This window comes from Nanorana parkeri, unplaced genomic scaffold, assembly GCF_000935625.1.
Source record: "Nanorana parkeri isolate BGI_ZX_2015 unplaced genomic scaffold, ASM93562v1 scaffold805, whole genome shotgun sequence".
Taxonomy (NCBI): domain Eukaryota; kingdom Metazoa; phylum Chordata; class Amphibia; order Anura; family Dicroglossidae; genus Nanorana; species Nanorana parkeri.
The window spans coordinates 344,358-363,979 of record NW_017307073.1 but is presented as its reverse complement, the minus strand read 5'-3'; the positions used below and the strand labels follow the sequence as shown (position 1 = coordinate 363,979).

Genomic DNA, 19,622 nt, shown 5'->3' with positions numbered 1-19,622 from the left:
TGAGGGGCACTGCAATTCTTGAAAATTCGGTTATTCACTGCTACTGAAAGATTGAATACAGGCAAACCAAAAACTGGGTATAACCCTTCCCACGACCAGCATGCCTCAGTTTCGTATCAAAGCAGTACCAATTTTGGTGAGCATTTTCTTCAACATTTTGGTTTGTCCAAAAAAAGCCCAACCTGAGGGATGGGAAACACGGCAACAAAGGCTAACAGGCCCAAGAACAACAGCAAGGTACTGCATGCAGCTCAAAGAGCTGCCTGTAAAACTTGGTCTGAGACTGCATCAGAAGAGGCTTAAATGTCCGCCTAGGAACCACAATAGGACTGTGTGCTGTACTCACCGGGGATTGTCGGACTGTTATCCAACCAATACTGCCTCATCACTCTGTCCATCACTTACAACAATGTGACTCACCGTGTAGAGGTTGAATTCTGAATCATATTGAGCCCTTCCAATGACAAAATTCACACTTGTCAAATGTGTAGATTGTGTAACTTGTTTACGTGATGAAAGTTGTGTGGGCCCTTATATCGTAACCTTGCATTTCCTGCCGTTTTTAGAGCACGACGGAGACAAGCTCGAGAGGTAACTGGCAAGATGGCTGAACACCTCGAAGGTCTCTCTAGTGATGATGAAGAAACATCCACTGACATCACCAACTTCAATATGGAGAATGGTGGGTTTGCTCATTTATCTTTTGCAATATTGGTGTATGTGAGAAGCACAACACTGACCCGTCACTGAAACAACTTTTGGCTAGGCTCAATCAGTAGGTGCAAGTCTTATTTTCTTATATGTTTGTCAGCTAAGAACTGAGGATGCATGTTTAGTTTTGCCATGGTGCAGGAGAGGATTCTTCATAATGCTCTAATCTTTGTGTATTATGTAGTAAGTATTAATCACAGCAACAACAATACTAAAATTCAGATACCACCTCACTAGTACAGTACAATTGCTATGAATGATTATGGTGTTCTCAGTAACATCAGCGGTATAATATCAAGGCACAGTATACTCAGATATACAGCACTGGATAAAAACATCTTGCGGCTCCACCTTGAGAAAGGGCGCAGTTTGCCATCACCCTCACTTTTCTCTTATAATGGTCTGATGGAAGTGGTACAGTTACCATCATTTTATGTATTCTCTTAACCGGAAGCCTTTAGTAAACGTTTTCCTCTTCTTTTTTTTTTTTTTTTTTCTTTCTAGATCGCATTCTAAAAGAGTCGAGCAAAGTTTTTGAAGACACACTGGAAAATTTTTATTCAATTGACTGTATTAAAGAGCAGTTTGAAACCTGGAGATGTAAATATTATAGTTCCTATAAAGATGCCTATATCGGTCTTTGTTTACCGAAACTGTTATGTCCTCTGGTACGGCTGCAGGTTTTAACTTGGAACCCTTTAGAGGTAAATTGAAAATGTGCACTTCTTTGATATTGATGACCCCTCTAGTGAGGCTTTTCCTGTGTCTGACCTTTTATTGTTTATTTACTGGCTTCGGCTACTGTGATGAATCCGTGGAATAGATGTCATGTTCTTGTGTATGTGGCTTCCTGTTGACTGGAGAGCCTTGGCTCTGACTCGACACAGAGTGTGTAGGACTGCTGCAGGGTGAGCCCTGCTTTAACACTGAGAGCAAGGGTCCTTCTCTACAGGATACTGGCAGGGCACAGACTTTTTTTATTTTTTTTTAATTTGGGATGTGGTTGCTTTCTAAAGGAAAGCAACTTGGCACACCTTTTTGTTTTGATGCACTTGATTTTGACAAAGTTAATTTGGGTGGCCGCTATGGGGCACAGGGGGGCCCGGCCAGGACATCCCTGATGCCGTGCGGGCCACCTGGGTAGCTGTGGCATCTCATGCTGCTGGCTGTCACTGGCGGCTGTGAAGAGGAACGTGGCGCTTTTCAGATCATTGACAGTGATCTGTGCAGCGGGCGCGTTCCTCTCCACAGCTGCTGCTGAGTCAGTGACAGCCAGCAGCGGCAGAGGAGGCGGCGAGGCCCAAGTTCGGTAGCGGAGGAGTAGGCAGGGCCCAGCGACGGAGGAGTAGTCGGGGCCCTGTGATTTCTAGTTATGCCCCTGGGCCTGTGCTAAGAAAATAATTGCTACTGGAGAAGTTAGATTTTCTAGCAAGTTTAACCTCCCTGGCGGTATTCCAGAGTGTGGCTCGGGGTTAATTTTCATTACCAAAAGCGGTAACCCCGAGCCACACTCGGAATTACACAGCGCGTTACTTACCTTGTCCACGACCCCCGCTGTGTCCTCCGGCCGATTCCGGGTTCCATCCCTTGCAAGCGTCGCAGGGCCGGCGGAGCCAGCAAGAAATTTACAATTAAAAAAAAATAGAGAAAAAATAAACAAAAAAGAAGAAAAAAAATGAAATAATTAGACAGCCAGGGAGGTTAAAGGCACATTGTAAATTAATAAAATATAATTTATGGAAAGAAAAACCCTTTAAAATACTTGATTCTTCGGTTCTTGTGTTTGCAATTGCTTAAGATGGTGACAGGGCCTATTATTTAACATGCACCTTTTCACTTTCCTTTAGCCCAAATGTTGTGACTTTGAAAGCATGATGTGGTTTGAGTGTTTACTCTTCTATGGCTGTGACGTGGAAGAAGCAGACAAGGAGGATGCAGACGTTGCTCTATTGCCATCCTTAGTGGAAAAAGTTATTCTCCCCAAGCTAACAGGTACATGTTTATTTCTGATTGGTGTGGATGCCTGTGATTGAAAAGTAAGACGGCAGAACGCATGGTCGTTATTTGCACCTCTCACTAGATGGAAAGGATTTCTATTCATAAATATACACAGTGATGTCTGATTTATAGCCGGCTTATACATGTTTACATTTTCCTCTTTCAGCCCACGGGCTAAACAATGTGGATGGAGAAACCTCTCCTGTTGGCTTCTGTGTTCAGAAACCTGCTTCTGCCTGAATACACAGTGACTGCGTCTGATCGGATGCAGTCACTGTTACGGCTGAGAATCTACACACAGCTCCTTCGATTTCTTAATTAAAGTTTGTCGAGCCGTGCGGTGTTGATGGGGACACCCACGTTTTGAAATTCGTCTGTTTCAGCAGGAATCAGACTAAATCCGAGCAGTGTATGTCCAACTTAACCCATTCATTACCACACTTCATATGTGGGTGGCAGCACGGTCTTGTAGAAAAATGTAAACACACTCCAAGTTTCTATCGCAGCCAAGTGTGTTTTTACACTTTTTCACCCAACTGCGGGTTTCTGGTGGAAGTAATTTGGCCGTGCACAATTTTGAGGCTTGACATGTTTATCTACTCAATGTAACCTCATCCTTTCTATTTTCCCAAAAATTGGTTATTTCGTTTTTTGGCACTAATATTAATGTGTGGATTTTTTTTATACCATTTTATTCTCCAAGGTCTCGGCTTTAAAAAAAAATATATATATATATTTTTGAGTTTTTAAGCGATTTTAGACCTAAAATATGCATTTGCATGCATGTGTGCAAAAGCTGCTGTGGCTTAAGAATGGGTATATCAATTAATCAGCTTTGCTTATATTGTGTCCTGTCTGTCATTTTGTCCCCCAGGTATCGCTGAGAGCGTGTGGGACCCTTTCTCCAATACACAGACGAATAGGCTGGCGGCGGTGATGCAGAAGCTAATAAATGGATACCCCAGTGTTGTAAATTCTGGGAATAAAAACACAGAGGTATAAATCGCCGGTAGCGCTTGAACATTGTGCTTTCTGTTAGCTTACCATGGGAAATTGAAGCACAGAAAAATCATGGCCTATATTATCTAAGATGTAGTGTGCCCAGGCTATCATTATTTTATTTTTTTATAATAATGATCCCTGTAAAATCCATATAATAAAACAACAAATGTGTGACAGTTTCTCTGTGCCTGCACCACTGAAATACTATGATTAGGTTCTGTGATGTATTGGTTGTAAAAATCATTGCTTTCCACTTTGATAAATGTAACCCTGCTTTACCAGTAAATCTTTTCTTCTGTTTCCAAAAGTTCAGATTGGAAAGTTGAGATGAAGTGAAAAAAATTCTGAAAAGTAAACAGACAGTTTTAGAAGAAGGTGGAAAAATAATAAAGCTGAATTCTAGGCAAACCGCTAACTACACTAAATGCAATGCATATATGAGAGCTGTTTTGCTTACCAAAGGATTTGCATTTTACCATCCATGTGGCAGCGTATTGTATTGTGATACACGCCCCCTCCAGCTAGGTCCTTTTTTTTTTTTTTATACAGCTTTGCTGGCGTCTATACAAAAGCCTCCTAATCACAACACTTATATGGCCAATGTAGGAAAGACAGATCTTCATCTACTCCACGTTGTCTTTGCAGATATACAATTGACTCATTGGTTTGAAGGTGGAAAACCTATTGAAATATAACTGGCTGTTAAATCTTTTAACAGTTCTTCAGCTAAAATCTTATCTACATATTGACCGTTTTTTCCTTTGAGTCATTATTTCACTTTTCTTGTACAGCCCAACCTGGAAATGAGATAAAGCATAGACGCTTGTTTACTGCTCCTCCCTTTAGGCCTTTATGAGCGCCCATTTAAAGCAGAATTATGAGGTGAGTGATTTTCACTAAGCCTCATAATCTGAGCTGACCTGTGACCATGAAACTGTCACAGGTCGGTTCAGTGGATCTTGAAGTGAGCGAACACATACCGTCGCTCGCTCACTTCTCGATCTATCCCTGCAGAGAGCCGTGACTGTCACTCACGGCTCCCTGTAGGGATTCCCCCCCTCCCCTGTCCAACTTAGCGCTGACTGGCGGAACGGAAGGGGCGGGTACAGCTGGCTCTAATCCCATAGTTCTCCTTTTAACTTAACATCTTGATTTGTATTGTGATTGTAATGTCTTCCCTATATTGTAAAGCGCTGTGCAAACTGTTGGCACTATATAAATCCTGTATAATAATACCTACACAGATGGTCATTGTGCTGCTGGGAAGCATAAACAGAAGTGGGACAATGGCCGTCCTGATGCTGGTTTGTTCCAAAAGGGACAGAAGCATGCAGGAAATATTTATGTAAACTGAAAAAACTCCATTGGCATTGCTTTTAGAAGTGTTGAGGAAAAAACTTTGTGTTTGATGTGTCCTTTGTTCCTTTCCAGGCGCTACTGAAAGCGTTGTTAATGAGGATGAGGAGAACTTTGGACGATGATGTCTTCATGCCATTGTATCCTAAAAAGTAAGACCTCATTCTTTTCCAGCTGCTTTTACTTGCTTTTATGAATCAACAGCTAGTAGTGTTCTCATTGTAAAATCTTCTGTTCTTAGTGTTATAGAGAATAAGAATTCCGGGCCATGTGTGTTCTTTCAGCGCCAATTCTGGTCATCTGTGAAGGTAATAACATAAACTTCAGCATTGTAATAGGAATACATACTGGAGTTGTTTTTGATAACCCAATTAAATCTTACATGAAAAAAATCCCTTTTATGTAGTGAGTGCTGCCTTCCGTCTGCCCATCACTTCCAACAACTTCCGGGACCCCCAGTGTGCTTTGTGTCTCTTTCCCTGCTGCTTGATGTGATGCAATCTCCATTTCTCAAGACTATGTATCCCATCATGCATTGCTTCCAGCAACCAATGATAATGTAAAATTTTTCAGATGTTGAGTTGTAGTTCAGAAGGCAGGCTCTGCGAGCTGTGACACAAGAAAGTTCATGTTAACAGGGCTGAGTGAAATTGTGTCAGTGCATTGAGTAAGTCCATCCTATGGGCATCTTTACAAACTTCTAGAGCAGTGTTTCTCAACCTGTGTAACCTCACGATCCACATTTGTCTTAGGCCATTAAGTCACGCCCCAAGTCATACTGCAATGGAATGCACAGAATTAGTGTGCTGCTGGTTCAAGTGCGGACATACAAGCTGTGGGTGGCAGCGCAACACACCTCCCACAGCAGAATGCATGGAAGGTGCGATAGCGTGGTACAGTGCATTAATCGCATGGTATTATGCAATTAACACACTGTATTATGCAATTAACGCACTGTACTAGTGTGAACGGGCCCTCAAAAACACTGACATACATACAACCACAGACAATCTCACTCCCCAAAAAAAATTATTTTTAGAAAAAACATTTTTTTAAGGTCCACTCAGTCTCCCTGTCTTACAAGAACTGGAGTGGATCCTCAGCCTGGGGTCCAGTGTTGGCTGCTGTGCTGAAGCTCCAGCCATATGTGCATTGCTTGTACAGTTGCCTTGTGTGCCCTGTAGAGGTTCTGGGAGCCAGAATTTGACGTCAGACCTCTCCAGGCACCTCTACAGGACATGTAAGGGAGCTGTAAGCAATGCACTAATGGATGGAGTTCCCTCGCGGCCATACCCCCAACTCATCCCACCTTAAGCTGACACTCAGTGCTGGGCGGCATATTTTTATGGCTGCTTGGTGAGAGAACTGACAGTGCTGCGCTAGGGGGAGGCTGAGGAGCTTCACAGCTAGAAAAGTAGAAAGCATGCGGCGACAGATGGATATGGTTACTAGGAGTGGGATAAAATGTTTGGAAATTAAATAGAGAAATAAGTATTTATTTTTTAACCATAGATACCCTTTAAAGTAATAAGTTAGCCACACCTTACTTTTTTTTTTAATTAAAGGTCAAAATAGTTTGAGTCAATGTCAGGTGCTTTTATTGCTTGGTTTGAAGAAAAAGGTTTTTCGTTAAATTGACACTATTTTAAACTAATGCATTTAACTACCTTAACTATTAACAAGAATGTATCTTATTTGTGTATCGCTCGGCTTTAGATCCTCAAATCATCTCTGAATTGGTGCTGACACTGTTCTTCCTTCTGGAGGGTGGCTACTTTTGTTCCCCATGCTACAGGGGGTTTTATAAAGTAGTCACCGGTCCAAGCTCACTCCCGTGATGGACTACAATCTCATGTTTAGTTTACTTGTATTGAGATTATAGTCCACCACAGGAGCAAACTTGGAGCGGTGACTACTTTACAACACACACCGGGACCATGGGAAACAAAGGTAGCCACCCTCCAGAAGGAAGGACAGTGTCGGCACCAATTCAGAGATGATTTGAGGATCTACAGCCGAGTGATACACAAATAAGATGTTTGTCTCGATAGATGGATATAGATAGATATATATCTATAGATAGAGTGATTCCCTTAATTAAAAAAAAATAGATGTGCGATATTTATATATATATTTATTGCTGATTATTCTTCATCACTGTTTCAGTTACTTGGGAACTTCCTGAAGTGGCATGGAGTTCTTTCCAGCAAGTGTTTACAGGAGTTGGCAATAGACGGGCTGCTGAACAGGTACATATTGATGTCCTTCCAGAATAACGAGAGTGGAGAAGACAGCATCAAGAAAGCCCAGAGCGTAAGTACAGTAAATAATGCAACTCTGTTCTCTCACATTAAAGCCTCTTTCACATAGACTTGCAGAGCCGTACAGCTGCGTGTCCATGCAGAAGCTTGCACCCAGAAGTGACAGCTGCTCGGTGCAGCCACCTGTACAACTCAATGACAGGATCCCCAAATCATCTATGAATTGGTGCTGACACTGTCCTTCCTTCTGGAGGGTGGCTACTTTTGTTCCCCATGGTCCCTGTGTGTGTTGTAAAGTAGTCACCGCTCCAAGTTCGCTCCCGAATGGAGTACAATCGCAGTATAAATTCATAAACTAAACATGAGATTGTAGTCCATCACGGGAGTGAGCTTGGAGCGGTGACTACTTTACAACACACACAGGGACCATGGGGGAACACAAGTAGCCCCCCTCCAGAAGGGACAGTGTCAGCACCAATTCAGAGATGATTTTGAGGATCTACAGCCGAGTGATACACAAATAAGATACATTATTTTTTTAATAGTGCAGGTACTTGAATGCATTTTTAAGATTTAACTTTAAGCCCACTTCACGATTGGCCACAGTAGCTGCCCATCAGTGCTTTAGGCCTATAATGGAAGGTGGAAAGCCATAGGTCTCAACCATGGGAGCTGGCCAAGAAGCTCCAGGCCATTTCATTAGAGGGCTTGGCATCTCCAGAGTTCTCTTTTGCACCGTTGAGAATGTCTGTGCTTGTATTAAGGGGCCCTGTGTGGTCCAAAACCCCAGTTACTATGGCAAATATCATGCTGGTTTAATAAAACAATTGTCTTTATGCAGTGGAGGTGTGAAAATGAGACAACCATCCATACTTACTAAGACTTACGTAGTGAGATACTTTAGTTAATGCTTACCCAGGGTTTTTAATCCAGCACCTTTTAGTTTAATTTTCTGTAAAAAAATAAAATAAAGCAAAGTACATTTGAGTATTGCTTCTTATCTGAAGAAGAGAGGTTCACTCTCGAAATCTTGTCTTTTTTATATATTTTTAGTGCAATAAGAAAGGTATCATTCGGAATTATAAAAAAAAATTATCTCGTATGAAACTACACATACGCTGTTTTACCTGCCAGATTTCTTATAATAGGACCCGCTGAGTCTTCTTTTACTAACATATAGAAGTAACGCAAGAAAATGTCATATTCAGTTACCTCGATCGGAGGTCAAATTACATAATTAGCCGAGGAACCTGCATTTAGCCCTTTCTTTTATTAACCTCTCGGGATGTGTCCTACATTGCCGGCTGGGAAAGATAGTACACGAAACTCCCTCCATATTGATAATTCTTCCCCCACTGTTTATATTCTCCCCAAGCCACTTTAACGTTTCGTTCTTTTTTCAGGTAATTGCTTGTTTTCCTAAGCAGTGGTTTTCAAACCTGAAAGGTGGCAAAACAATTCCGCAGCTGGAGAACTTTGTCCGCTATCTTACACATCTGTCCGGCATCATCTACAGGCAGAATATGGGCTGCTCTGATGTAGAGAGACGGAATGCCAGGTGATTGTCTTGGTTTATTTATTGTGCATGTCTGTAAATATCTATAAATATAACAATGTGTCCAAAGGTTCATAGGGCTGGCTATCCTGCCAGTAACACACTTCTTGTCCTAGGAAGACAACCATTAATATACTCTATAGAGGAGCAGCATTGTAACCCTAGGACAGAACTGCAGAACACCACCTCGTCTTAATAGGTTGGGGTAGGGGGGTGACCTGTGCAGGATTGAGAAGATTGCAGAGGATAAAAATATGTTGCTTTTATAACAGCCGGAGAAAATGCTTTAGTTTCCCTTTAGTGTGAAGGCTGAAAAACGTGGTCACATTTCTTGTAAAGGACTTAATGTGAAATTTGGACTTTTAAGGTACACACTGGAATATAAACATGTGTATGCTTAATGCTTCTTTATGGATGTATTAATATGGAAATAAAGTTCATTGTTTTCTAATAAGTTGTCAGTGGGTACCTTTTTTAAAAGTCAGCATTTCATACAAAGTAGTTTATGTTTAGAATACTGTAATTGTGGTCCCCCTGATGGTATAGCTCATCTTAGTATTAGGTGTAATTTCTTGTAAAGGATTGGATTTATAAGCGTGACCTCTGATTCCACTCCCCCCCTATTCAGTAGTCTTATGACCAGCAGTTTCTGAGTCGATGCAATCACTGCTATTGGCACGAATAATCACACCTTACACCCCAAATCTCCTTAGTTCTAATGTTTGCTTGAACAATAGTTTGTATATTTATATATTGAGTTGCAGCAACGTGTGTGTGTGTGTATAATTAGAGGTGCACCGAAATGAAATTTTAAAAACCGAAATAAAAAGATGCCGAAAACGAAGATATTTGTTTTATTTTAGGTTGTTTTTTTTTTTAAATTTATTTTTTATAAACTTTAATTGTTTTATATTTATTCATTTTTTATTTTTTTACATTACTTTTAGGGGCTTTGGTGAAATATTAGGGGTCTAAACAGACCCCTGATATTTCCCTTTTAAAATAGAAAAAGAGATTGAGGACACAGAGTCCTTAATCTCTTTTTCTGTATCCCCTGTTATCAATGAACAGGATTCCTCTATAATGAGTGTTCCTGTTCATTCATAACATGAGGACAGAGTGTATTTACTATATATCCACAATCATGAATGAACAGGAGGTGATGTGGATCACTTCCCATTCATTCATAATTGAGGATTTAGTCAACATACTCTGTCCTCAATTATTTACAAACACTCAGAGATCACTGACTGCTTGTACCCGCTCTCCATCCTGACATGCTGTCACAGGAGGCTGAGTGAGCGATGCGGGGGGAGAGCTCAGCCTGCTGTGACAGCGCTGGCTGTCTCCGCCCACACACCGCTCTCTTCTGATCTGTGACGGGTCGGTGCGAGGAGGAGAGACGCCGGCTGCTCACAGCGCCCGGCAGCCTGTGACAGTTTCTCTCCTCCCCTCTGGGACACAGTGCAGCGCCCAGCGGGGAGGAGAGAAAGAATGGATGCACCGCTGTATCGGCCAGAAAATGGCACTTTCGGCATTATACCAAATGTGCCATTTTTGGCGGACATTTCGATGCATCGCTAACAACACACACACACACACACACACACACACTATTATACCTAGCTGATAATTTTATAATATTTTTCCCTTGTGCCTCACATACGTCTGTTCTTTTTCCTATCCCAGGGACCAGATCCGGCAGATTGTAAAGCTGCTTGCAGCTATCCGTGCGCTGGAAAATGCAGTGTCTGTAGCAAAGGATTACAATATTAAAGATATCAAGTCATCTTCAGATGGGAAATAACCTTGAAGGAGCTATGTGCTATATACCCATTCCTTTTGTGTATATATCCTGTATCTAAAGTTTCTAATGGTTGTAAAAAAGTGCAGTTGATTTTAACACAAGGGTCAATGTTCAGACAAACAACCGACTGACGATTGTATTATATGTACCTAGGTTTATATACGTAACCATTGCATGCATTACTGCACAGTGATCCACAAAGGATAAAACGGGTCTGGAAGATTTTTGTTCTTGTCCATTGAGCAAAATACATTTTGAAGTAATATTTGATTGCCCCTATTAAGCAATGTGTGTGAGATGCACAATACACCCCTATTCTGTCCTCCTTATCCATCATCTCACCCTGCTTCCAACACCCTGGCATTCCAGAGCCCTCTTCATTCTCATCTTGGAGCTCTAGAGATGATGAGTGACTAATGTGTACCTCTCCAAATTGTTGCCAGAGCCCAAAGACATACACTTCCAGCCTGCTGGTTACATGGACATGCTCCCTTTGGAGCCTGAAGCTGATAGCTCACACTAGAATGTGTTTTTACACAGGGATGTTTTGTAGATGAAGATAGAACCCTGCTCTGTGCACCACAAGAGTTGCATCTCTCTCACTTTGGGAATCGCTGATGATCTTATCCACAATGACTGCTTACTGTAAACATGAAGCTGGTTCTTAAGTATTCTGGATTACTCACTTCTGTCCTTAGGCGAGATTATCCAACTTTCCACTGGGTGAGAGTCACACAATGTCTTGTGCCGCAGTTGTTCTAATTTATAGTGATACGTTCATCTCCATTCATGCCAACACATTTTTGCAGTGAACACAAGTACAGTGAAACTTGTGGGGAGAGTTGGGGCAAATACCCTGATCCCAGAACTATGATGTGTTTGAGGACAGTGAAATGTCTAGCTGTCCATTATTCTCAGTGGGACTTCTGCTCGTCCATGGTCAGCTTTGCAATGACTGGTGGTATTCCTGCTTCTCGCCCTGTCCCTGCTGATCATGTCTGCTGTGTGACGTCAATGCTGCTTTTATGAATTGTGTACAGAAGGACTAATTCAATGAACTGTGTACAGACGCTGAGCTTGAAACTCCTGTATATTTTGTGAAATTAAAGACTTTTCTTAGGTTGTTTTTAACTTCTTTTGTGTATCCAGTCTTTCAGATGCCTGTTGCCATTTTTTCCACGGCAAATGATGGCTTTAGGTGGAGTATGAAGACTATTCTTTGTATTGACTTTTTGGTAGATGAAGCCTGTAGTAAAAGGGCTAGGGATCAAATCGAGGGTAACGCAGGTAACCATAACGCACTCTATATGTGCATTGAGTTGCAATTCTGTTTGTTTCCTCATTGCACAAATAAGATGTGCTGTAGCACTCCCCAAGCCATAGCCTGAGGTGTGAACTGTCCCTAAAGCTAGGGATGCACTGATACCGTTTTTTCGGTATCAAGTATGAGTAGCGATATTTATCTTTCAGTGCTCTCCAATGCCGGTACATCCGCTAGTATGGAGCGATGCATTTCAGTGCATTATGCTGGCAAATATACTATACAGTAAATAGGTTTCATAACAAGGGTGACAAATCTGCCAAATCTGTTGTAAATCTGGCACTAAGATCCACTACTACTTTACCTACAGGTTTCATCGGGTGCATTTGTTTCAGGGTTGATATTCTCAGTCGCACATGGATTTCATTTCCTATGAAGCCCTGGCCATAATCAACAGAGCAAAGTGCAGTAACCCATAGAAACCAGAGATCACTATGACAATGTTTCCTATAGAAAATGCTGCTCCGGCAATGAAGCACGGTACCTCTGATGTAAGTGTCACCTCTTTACATCCTAATGTCCAGGTTTAAGGAGATCTGAAAGTATCGGCATCCCACAAGGTATTCAGAATAAACATTGTGAATTAAAAATGCTTTATTTCAGATCCCACAATGGTTTGCACCACGTCACATGCAGCTGGGCTCCGGAGAAGTGGGCAAGGCATTGAGGAGGGAGTATTGAAAAACAAACTGTGTACTGGCTGCTTAGTCCAGTGCTTCTTCATGTGTGACTGCAATAGGGAAGATATTAGGAAGGCAGAATGAAATGTGGATACAATCATTCAGGAAGTGTTCATATGGTTCTCAGCATCTATTCAGAGGTATTTCTGGGGACTAAATGGACATAAGAATTTAAAGATCCAGGATGAAAGATGTTAAAATGGCATGCTGAAGCAAATATGAAACTTCTGTTTTATGACTTTAGTGACACTTTAACTCCAGCTGTGATTTGTGTATCTCTGCCTCCTGCTCTGAGGAATGGCCCCTTGTTTTTCTAGATGTCTGGTGCCTGCAAGTGATGAGGATCTGAATATACTCCATGCTTGCCCCTTGTCCCTGCCAAGCTCACAATCAACTAACCATTCCGCAGCACCCTTCAGTGCACCCTCTTGTGAGCCTATATGGACAGCTTGGAACGTTGTCCCATGCTTTAGTCCCTATATTCCTCAGATTCTTTCTTGGCTCCATCTGGTGTGGCCCCCTCTTTGGCTTTATCTGTGTGGATGGAGGAATCTCCCACTGGGCCAAGCTTCAGTATCTTGCTAGTCAGCCCCTCTGGCTGTCAAAATACCTGAACAATCTGATTGGATGCAGGCATTATTTAGGTGTTTTGAGAGCCAGCGGGGGCCGACTAGCAAGATACTGAAGCTTGGCCCAGGGGGAGGTTCCTCCATCCACACAGCTTAGCATAGATGGAGGCATGCGTTGCATTTTTTCCATCTGATCATAGAAAATCTATAGGCGTATGGCCAGCTTAAGTCTGTCAAACCCTAGAACAGGGGTATCCAAACTTTGACCCTCCAGCTGACGTGAAATGACATATTCCAGTATCCATGTGCCTCCGGAAGTCATGTCTGGCTGTCAGAATGTTGCAGTGCCTCGGGATTTGTAGTTTCACCACAGCTGGAAGGCTGAAGTTTGGCTACGCCTGCATTAGGTCAATGGACTCAACTCATGAAGAAGAATTTAGTTTCTATTCTCACAGATCTCCTGTTTGAAAGGTTAGAGCTCATGCCAACATCTCTACATTACAGTGTAGACACGCTCGCTTATATCTCCCGTCTAATTTCCCTAATGAGTCTCCAATCAGTGAATGCGTGGGGAACAATTTAGTTTAATGTTGGGGTGCAGAGCAGGCATGTAAAAAGCATCTACTGCACGTGTCATTTTGAGGGCAAGTGTCTCTTCTTGGCTGCATTGGACAACCTCATAAAGAATGCCACAGGTGGGAAGAGTACTTATCTACCCCAACATAAGAAGTCTCCAGTCTGCCTGTGTGTCTGTTCAGAATAGCAACCTCCATGCAGCTCTGGTAGACCTTACGGATTAGGGATTGACTGCCTCGACCGCCTGGGTTTTTTTTGTTTTTTTTTACTTCATCCTTTTCACAGTACTCGGATCTAAAGAAGACACTTGCTGCATGTTGGATTTGAAGGCCTTAGCACAGGGTCAGAAGTCAAACTGGGAGAACACAGATTTCAGGAACGGGATCAGACAATAACGCAGAGTAGTAGCTGAGGATCCCTAGCAATTGCAGGGCCCTTCCTAAATAGCCCGTTTGGTGCCACGGCCTGGAAGGACGTCTGTATGCAACGCTTTGCGCACAAGGATGCACCTACATCTGGGCACAGGTGCACGGCTATGTGCAAGCTTTCCGACAGCCCGGTGCACATGCGCATTTGCTCGCACGGAACCTGTACTATGCTTACCAGATGGATCTTCCTGACACAGGGTCCGATTTACCCTCCTGCTTCACGGTAGCTGGCTTTAATGGCGCTGCTGTTGAAGCCCAGGTCTAGAGATGCAGAGGCCTTTCTGAATTGGTGACTCCCAAGCTATTAGAAGGTAGGGAGTGGACCTCAGCAGAGGAGGAGAAGAGGGACTGAAGGCTGTGACACACTGCAGGCGTAGACATGCGAAGAAAAATTGCAACCTTCCACTTCACACCGCACCTTGTCTACACTCGTTTTTCATGGTTACCTCAATACTGGTATCAATATTGGTGCATCCCTAGGCAGTGCTGTTTTGGCAAAGTGGGATATACTTCATATATGGTGGGAGGTCAACATGCTATGGCTGGTGTAAATGCCATGATTTAATGTTTATTTAATAAATATTCTTTGTTGATAATTCAATTTTAAATAATTGAAATATTTCATAATTTCAATAATTAATTAAATATTATGTGTTAATTAATTACATAATTTAATTAATGATTAATAATGTATTCATATTTTTTTAATTAAATACTTAGTTATTTATTTAATTAATAATCAAATTAATTCATTAATAATACATTTTTAAATTATTAATAATAATAAAATAAATAAACATTATTAAGTATATCATATAATTCATTATAGCTAAATGTATTTACTTCATTAAAAAGAGCCATAGATGAGAGCTGGATAGAATAGAACTAGGCTGGAAGAGAAACTACCACACAAACGTTTCTGCTGGACTCACCAGGCGCTTTAGTCTGAATCTGATTGGCTGGGCGCTTGCCGACGCTTCGTGATGCCTACATTGAATCGCGTGTTCGGATTGGCTAGAGATGAACTTTTTCATCTCTCGAACGCTACGCAAGCTGCCGCCGAGCTGAGCAGGGAATCGGAGCCGCGAGTCGCCGCTTGCCTGTGCTTCACGCTGCTTCGCCTGCTGTGTGTCATGGCCTTTAATGAATTTTTCTCCCTCAGCCCCAAGGAAAATCTAAATCTGCATGGATAGGTGTAGGAACTCACTGGATTTCTGGCAGATCAACAGATATTTTGCTGAACTTGCAGCATTTTTAAGACAAACCTCTTGTTTTAGACCCCAATCAGTCATCCTCTTCTTAGCAGAGTCTATGAGACCGGTTTCCTCTGTATTTGCCACTCGCGCACCTGGAATCCTGGGCAGCCATCTTTGATGGATTTGCACAGGTCTGCTACACATTTATCACTGAGGAGACAGATTTTGAATCTTAACAGGTAAAATATAAGAAGCGGTCGGGATCAGATGTTATTCTATCACAGTGCTACAGCACAGCAGCAGAGGGAGAGCTTATGACTCAAGCTGCAACCTTGCACATAATCGGCCCCATAGCTCCTGTTCAGCATTGCCTTCCTGTGAGACAGAATCAATAAATGTCTCATGGAGCTCTGGGAATCCTTTGTCATTTATTAAAGTAACCCTGTCAGCTAAGGATCAGTTGTATCATGCTTGCTAAAATATGAGGAAATATATATATGTATCAATATCGGACCTCTGAAAAGTACAAGCATGCATATGTACTCAGTACTTGGTTTGGGCCCCTTTTGCAGAACTTACTGCAATTACTTTTGCACGATATTCTAATTATTCGAGTTTCACCTGTATATATACACATATATCAATATATATATATATTTTATTTTTAAAACATCAAATTAAAATTGATCCAGAGCCATTTATAGCCTATTATATTATCTCTTTAATGGACACCTATCATGAGGATCTTGTAGTCTTCCTGTGTTCGTCATCCTCTCTTCCCTTTTCTGTTGTCAGTTGCTTAGCTGTCTTTTGCTTCCAAAGTGTCTCTTCCGTAGACAGCAGCGAGGCAACAAGGTGAGCACGACCAAGCACCAAGCACCCAGCAGTCTCAGAAAGGAGACATCAGCCATGGCTGCCTCCATTTTTCTCTCATGACAGGTTTCCCATGGAGTCCTGGCTGCCAGCACCAGAAATGGCCGCCATGCCCTCAGTATCATTTACGTCACACGTTTACCACACCAGGCCCATTTTTGTGATTGGGAGAAGCGGAGATAGGCGTGGTCGTAGGGGGTGTGGCCGGCCGTTGCGTGGGCGGTGTCTGCTCGGGAGCTTGCATCTGATAGCTTGCGAGCGCGCTCCCGGTGAGAGGATTCAGTGATCGCCGGGGATCGGTTAGGAGCAGCTGTGGTCATCTCCGAGCACCGGTATGTACCTGGTCCCCGCCCACACCTACCTTTTTCCTCTCACCGCACAGGTCATCGCTCCTTCCCACATCCGCACACCGGTGTCATTGCACTGTCTGAGATAGGCGGGGGCATCAGCAGGCCCTTCACCTTCCACTGTACCCAGCACAGGGCTGGGCTCCCTCTCCTATCACCAGCCTGGGGTGACATGTGTGCACAGCCATGGTCAACACTCATATGTACTTACTGATCATGTTTACATCAACATGTATCAATCCCTAGCATGACCTGTTATTATTATCGTGTATTTGTATGTTGTCATGCATGGAAGAAGAGCACAGCCATGTATGTATGATGGATACCTCTATCCCTAGCATGACCTGTCATTATTCACATGTATCAATATTCATATATTGTCATCATGTATGGAAGGAGAGCACAGGTGTGTGTGTGTATGATGGATACCTCCATGTATCACTCCCTAGCATCACCTGTCATTATTCATATATTGTCATCATGTATGGAAGAAGTGCAGAGCCATGTCTGTGTTCGTTTGTATGATGGGTAATTCTATGTATCAGTTCCTAGCATGACCTGTCATTATTCACATGTATCAATATTCATCATCTGTCCCTATTTTGACATGTTCACCTCCTTAACATGCCTGTACCTGTCATGTCATAGATAGATGTATGCTACAGAGTCCATTTCCAAAGGATTCATTTTATGCTTACACGTACAATGTTTCCTGCAAATTCACCTGTCCTCTCTATTTTGTTTTTCAATGATGATTCACCCCGTGTGTAATGTGGCAGATGGCTGAATCTTGTTTCTCTTTTTAAACGTGATGGGTTAATTTTGTTTGTCATTGGAGTCTATCTCTCTTACTTTGTATGTAGCTGCAGATGGGTGAATCCTCTGTGATAATGATAAACGAACGCTGTCATTTAAAAGTCACTAAGTTTCTGGGAAATCAGCCATCAGGCGGCTGGCAAAAAATGTAAAATTCCAACAACAAACAGGATTCACCCGTCATGTTTAAAGTGAAACAAGATTCATCTCTCTGCCGCATTACACATGGGGGGGGGGTCTTTCTTTTAAGGAAAATTTGCATTAGCTTATTCCAGTCTAGCGAAACTGCCTTCATTTTCTAAATTAACCAGCTGTTGTGAGAATGGGGCAAAATCGAATGTTCTTCGTGTGATTTCTCTTGGTGGAATGTTGATCCCTAGTAGCAATGGTTATATTTATCTGCCAGTTCCCTCCAGTGTTCTCTAGAATAGTTACATTGTATCTCCTGTCACTGAGGTGTATTCCTTCCCTTTGATCCTCTAGAATAGTTACATTGTATCTCCTGTCACTGAGATGTATTCCTTCCCTTTGATCCTCTAGAATAGTTACATTGTGTCTCCTGTCACTGAGATGTATACATTTCCTCTGATCCTCTAGAATAGTTACATTGTATCTCCTGTCACTGAGATGTATACATTTCCTCTGATCCTCTAGAATAGTTACATTGTATCTCCTGTCACTGAGATGTATACATTTCCTCTGATCCTCTAGAATAGTTACATTGTATCTCCTGTCACTGAGATGTATTCCTTCCCTCTGATCCTCTAGAATAGTTACATTGTATCTCATGTCACTGAGATGTCTTCATTTCCTCTGATCTCAGCTCCACCTATATTGTGATGTATTCCCCAATTCACTGATGCCCATAATATTTAAAGAAGGGTGGGTGGGAGTAGCCCCACTGCAAGTGGTAATACAATCTGCCCAGAGTTCTTCTTTAAGGAACACTCAACTAGAAGATAAATCGCACTACATTAGCGCATTCAATTTTGCCTCATTCTCACAATAGCTGGGTAATTCACTCAGATTGAATGTACATACAGTTTTGCTGGACAAATAGCTTTGCAAATGTTCATAAACAGACCCCAGAGAGACCTCTGAAAAGAAATGCCATAAAATAGACACTGGTGAATGTCCAGCCAATATTCACTGTGAAAATCGCACAGCATCCCTTATAAATAGACCCCTTAGCTTGTGTGTGTTTCAGTCATGCCATGATTTGTGTGTGTGTGTGGTGTGCTCATCCCTGTTCAATAACATGTCATTTAATAAAGAGTGCTCGACCATGTATTCACATATTGTTATCTTGCAATATGTGGAATCTCTGTCTGTTATCTCAAAGAGATTATTTAGCCCTCTCTGGGTTCTTATCCTGGACTGCAAGTCAATTAGTTCCTATGCTATGGATAAGAAGACAATGGGCAGGGCTGACACCAGTCGGTCCACAAGAATGTTGTGTGTTGTCAGTCCACAATGTGAAAGTAGGAGCTGCTGGCATTTCTGGATGATCAGCAGATATTTTTCTGTACTTGCAGAGTCTTTAGAGGGCTAACACATGGGAAATGTGCATGAAGTGCAGAGGTATATTGCATGTGATGTTTTTTGGTTTTTTTTGGCCTTCACATGTGCTTTAATAGGCCATCATCATGGCTCTTTATTATGATATATGGAACATCTAAGTCTAGGCAAGTCCATATACAATTATGTTGTAATATGGAAGTCACATAGCCCTGTGTACAGCTCTGATGCCCATCCTACGGCCCACAGGTGGCACTTTGGTGTTTGAAATCTGGCCCTCAAGCTCCAGCAGTCAATATTTGGAACATTGACTTGTCAAAGCACTGATCTCTAGCAGTCTCTTGTAATATAGGTCCCTATTCTTTGATTGTCCCCTACAGCATGATGTAAGTCTCCAGTCACTCCTGTAGAATATTCTCTAACCTAACTAATGTCCTCTAGTAAGTCTTCAGTCTATGGCAGTTTGTAGCATTACATATAATAATATTAATAATAATAATAGTATTTGTATTATTAGTATTATTATTTTTTCATTAGCAGTAGTATATTTTATTATTGATGTTGTTTTTATTATATTATTATTATAAAAATAACATTTGTAGTATTTG

At 41.9% G+C, this 19,622-nt stretch overlaps 2 protein-coding genes across 2 annotated transcripts in view; both read left to right on the top strand.

Annotated features, from left to right (window-relative positions):
- The window catches only part of PAXBP1 (PAX3 and PAX7 binding protein 1), a 38,355-nt gene extending 27,474 nt beyond the window's left edge, over window positions 1-10,881 (top strand). Inside the window, exons 10-18 of the mRNA XM_018565011.1 lie at window positions 567-682; window positions 1,216-1,415; window positions 2,559-2,703; window positions 3,584-3,705; window positions 5,143-5,219; window positions 5,309-5,375; window positions 7,234-7,380; window positions 8,732-8,886; window positions 10,573-10,881. Of these exons, the coding sequence (XP_018420513.1) occupies window positions 567-682; window positions 1,216-1,415; window positions 2,559-2,703; window positions 3,584-3,705; window positions 5,143-5,219; window positions 5,309-5,375; window positions 7,234-7,380; window positions 8,732-8,886; window positions 10,573-10,690 (1,147 nt within the window). The 3' untranslated portion in view covers window positions 10,691-10,881. The remainder of the gene's footprint in view (window positions 1-566; window positions 683-1,215; window positions 1,416-2,558; window positions 2,704-3,583; window positions 3,706-5,142; window positions 5,220-5,308; window positions 5,376-7,233; window positions 7,381-8,731; window positions 8,887-10,572) is intronic.
- Window positions 10,882-16,600: 5,719 nt separating this feature from the next.
- The window catches only part of SYNJ1 (synaptojanin 1), a 97,280-nt gene continuing 94,258 nt past the window's right edge, over window positions 16,601-19,622 (top strand). The window contains exon 1 of the mRNA XM_018565007.1: window positions 16,601-16,665. The gene's annotated coding sequence lies outside the window, so the exon portion shown is untranslated. The remainder of the gene's footprint in view (window positions 16,666-19,622) is intronic.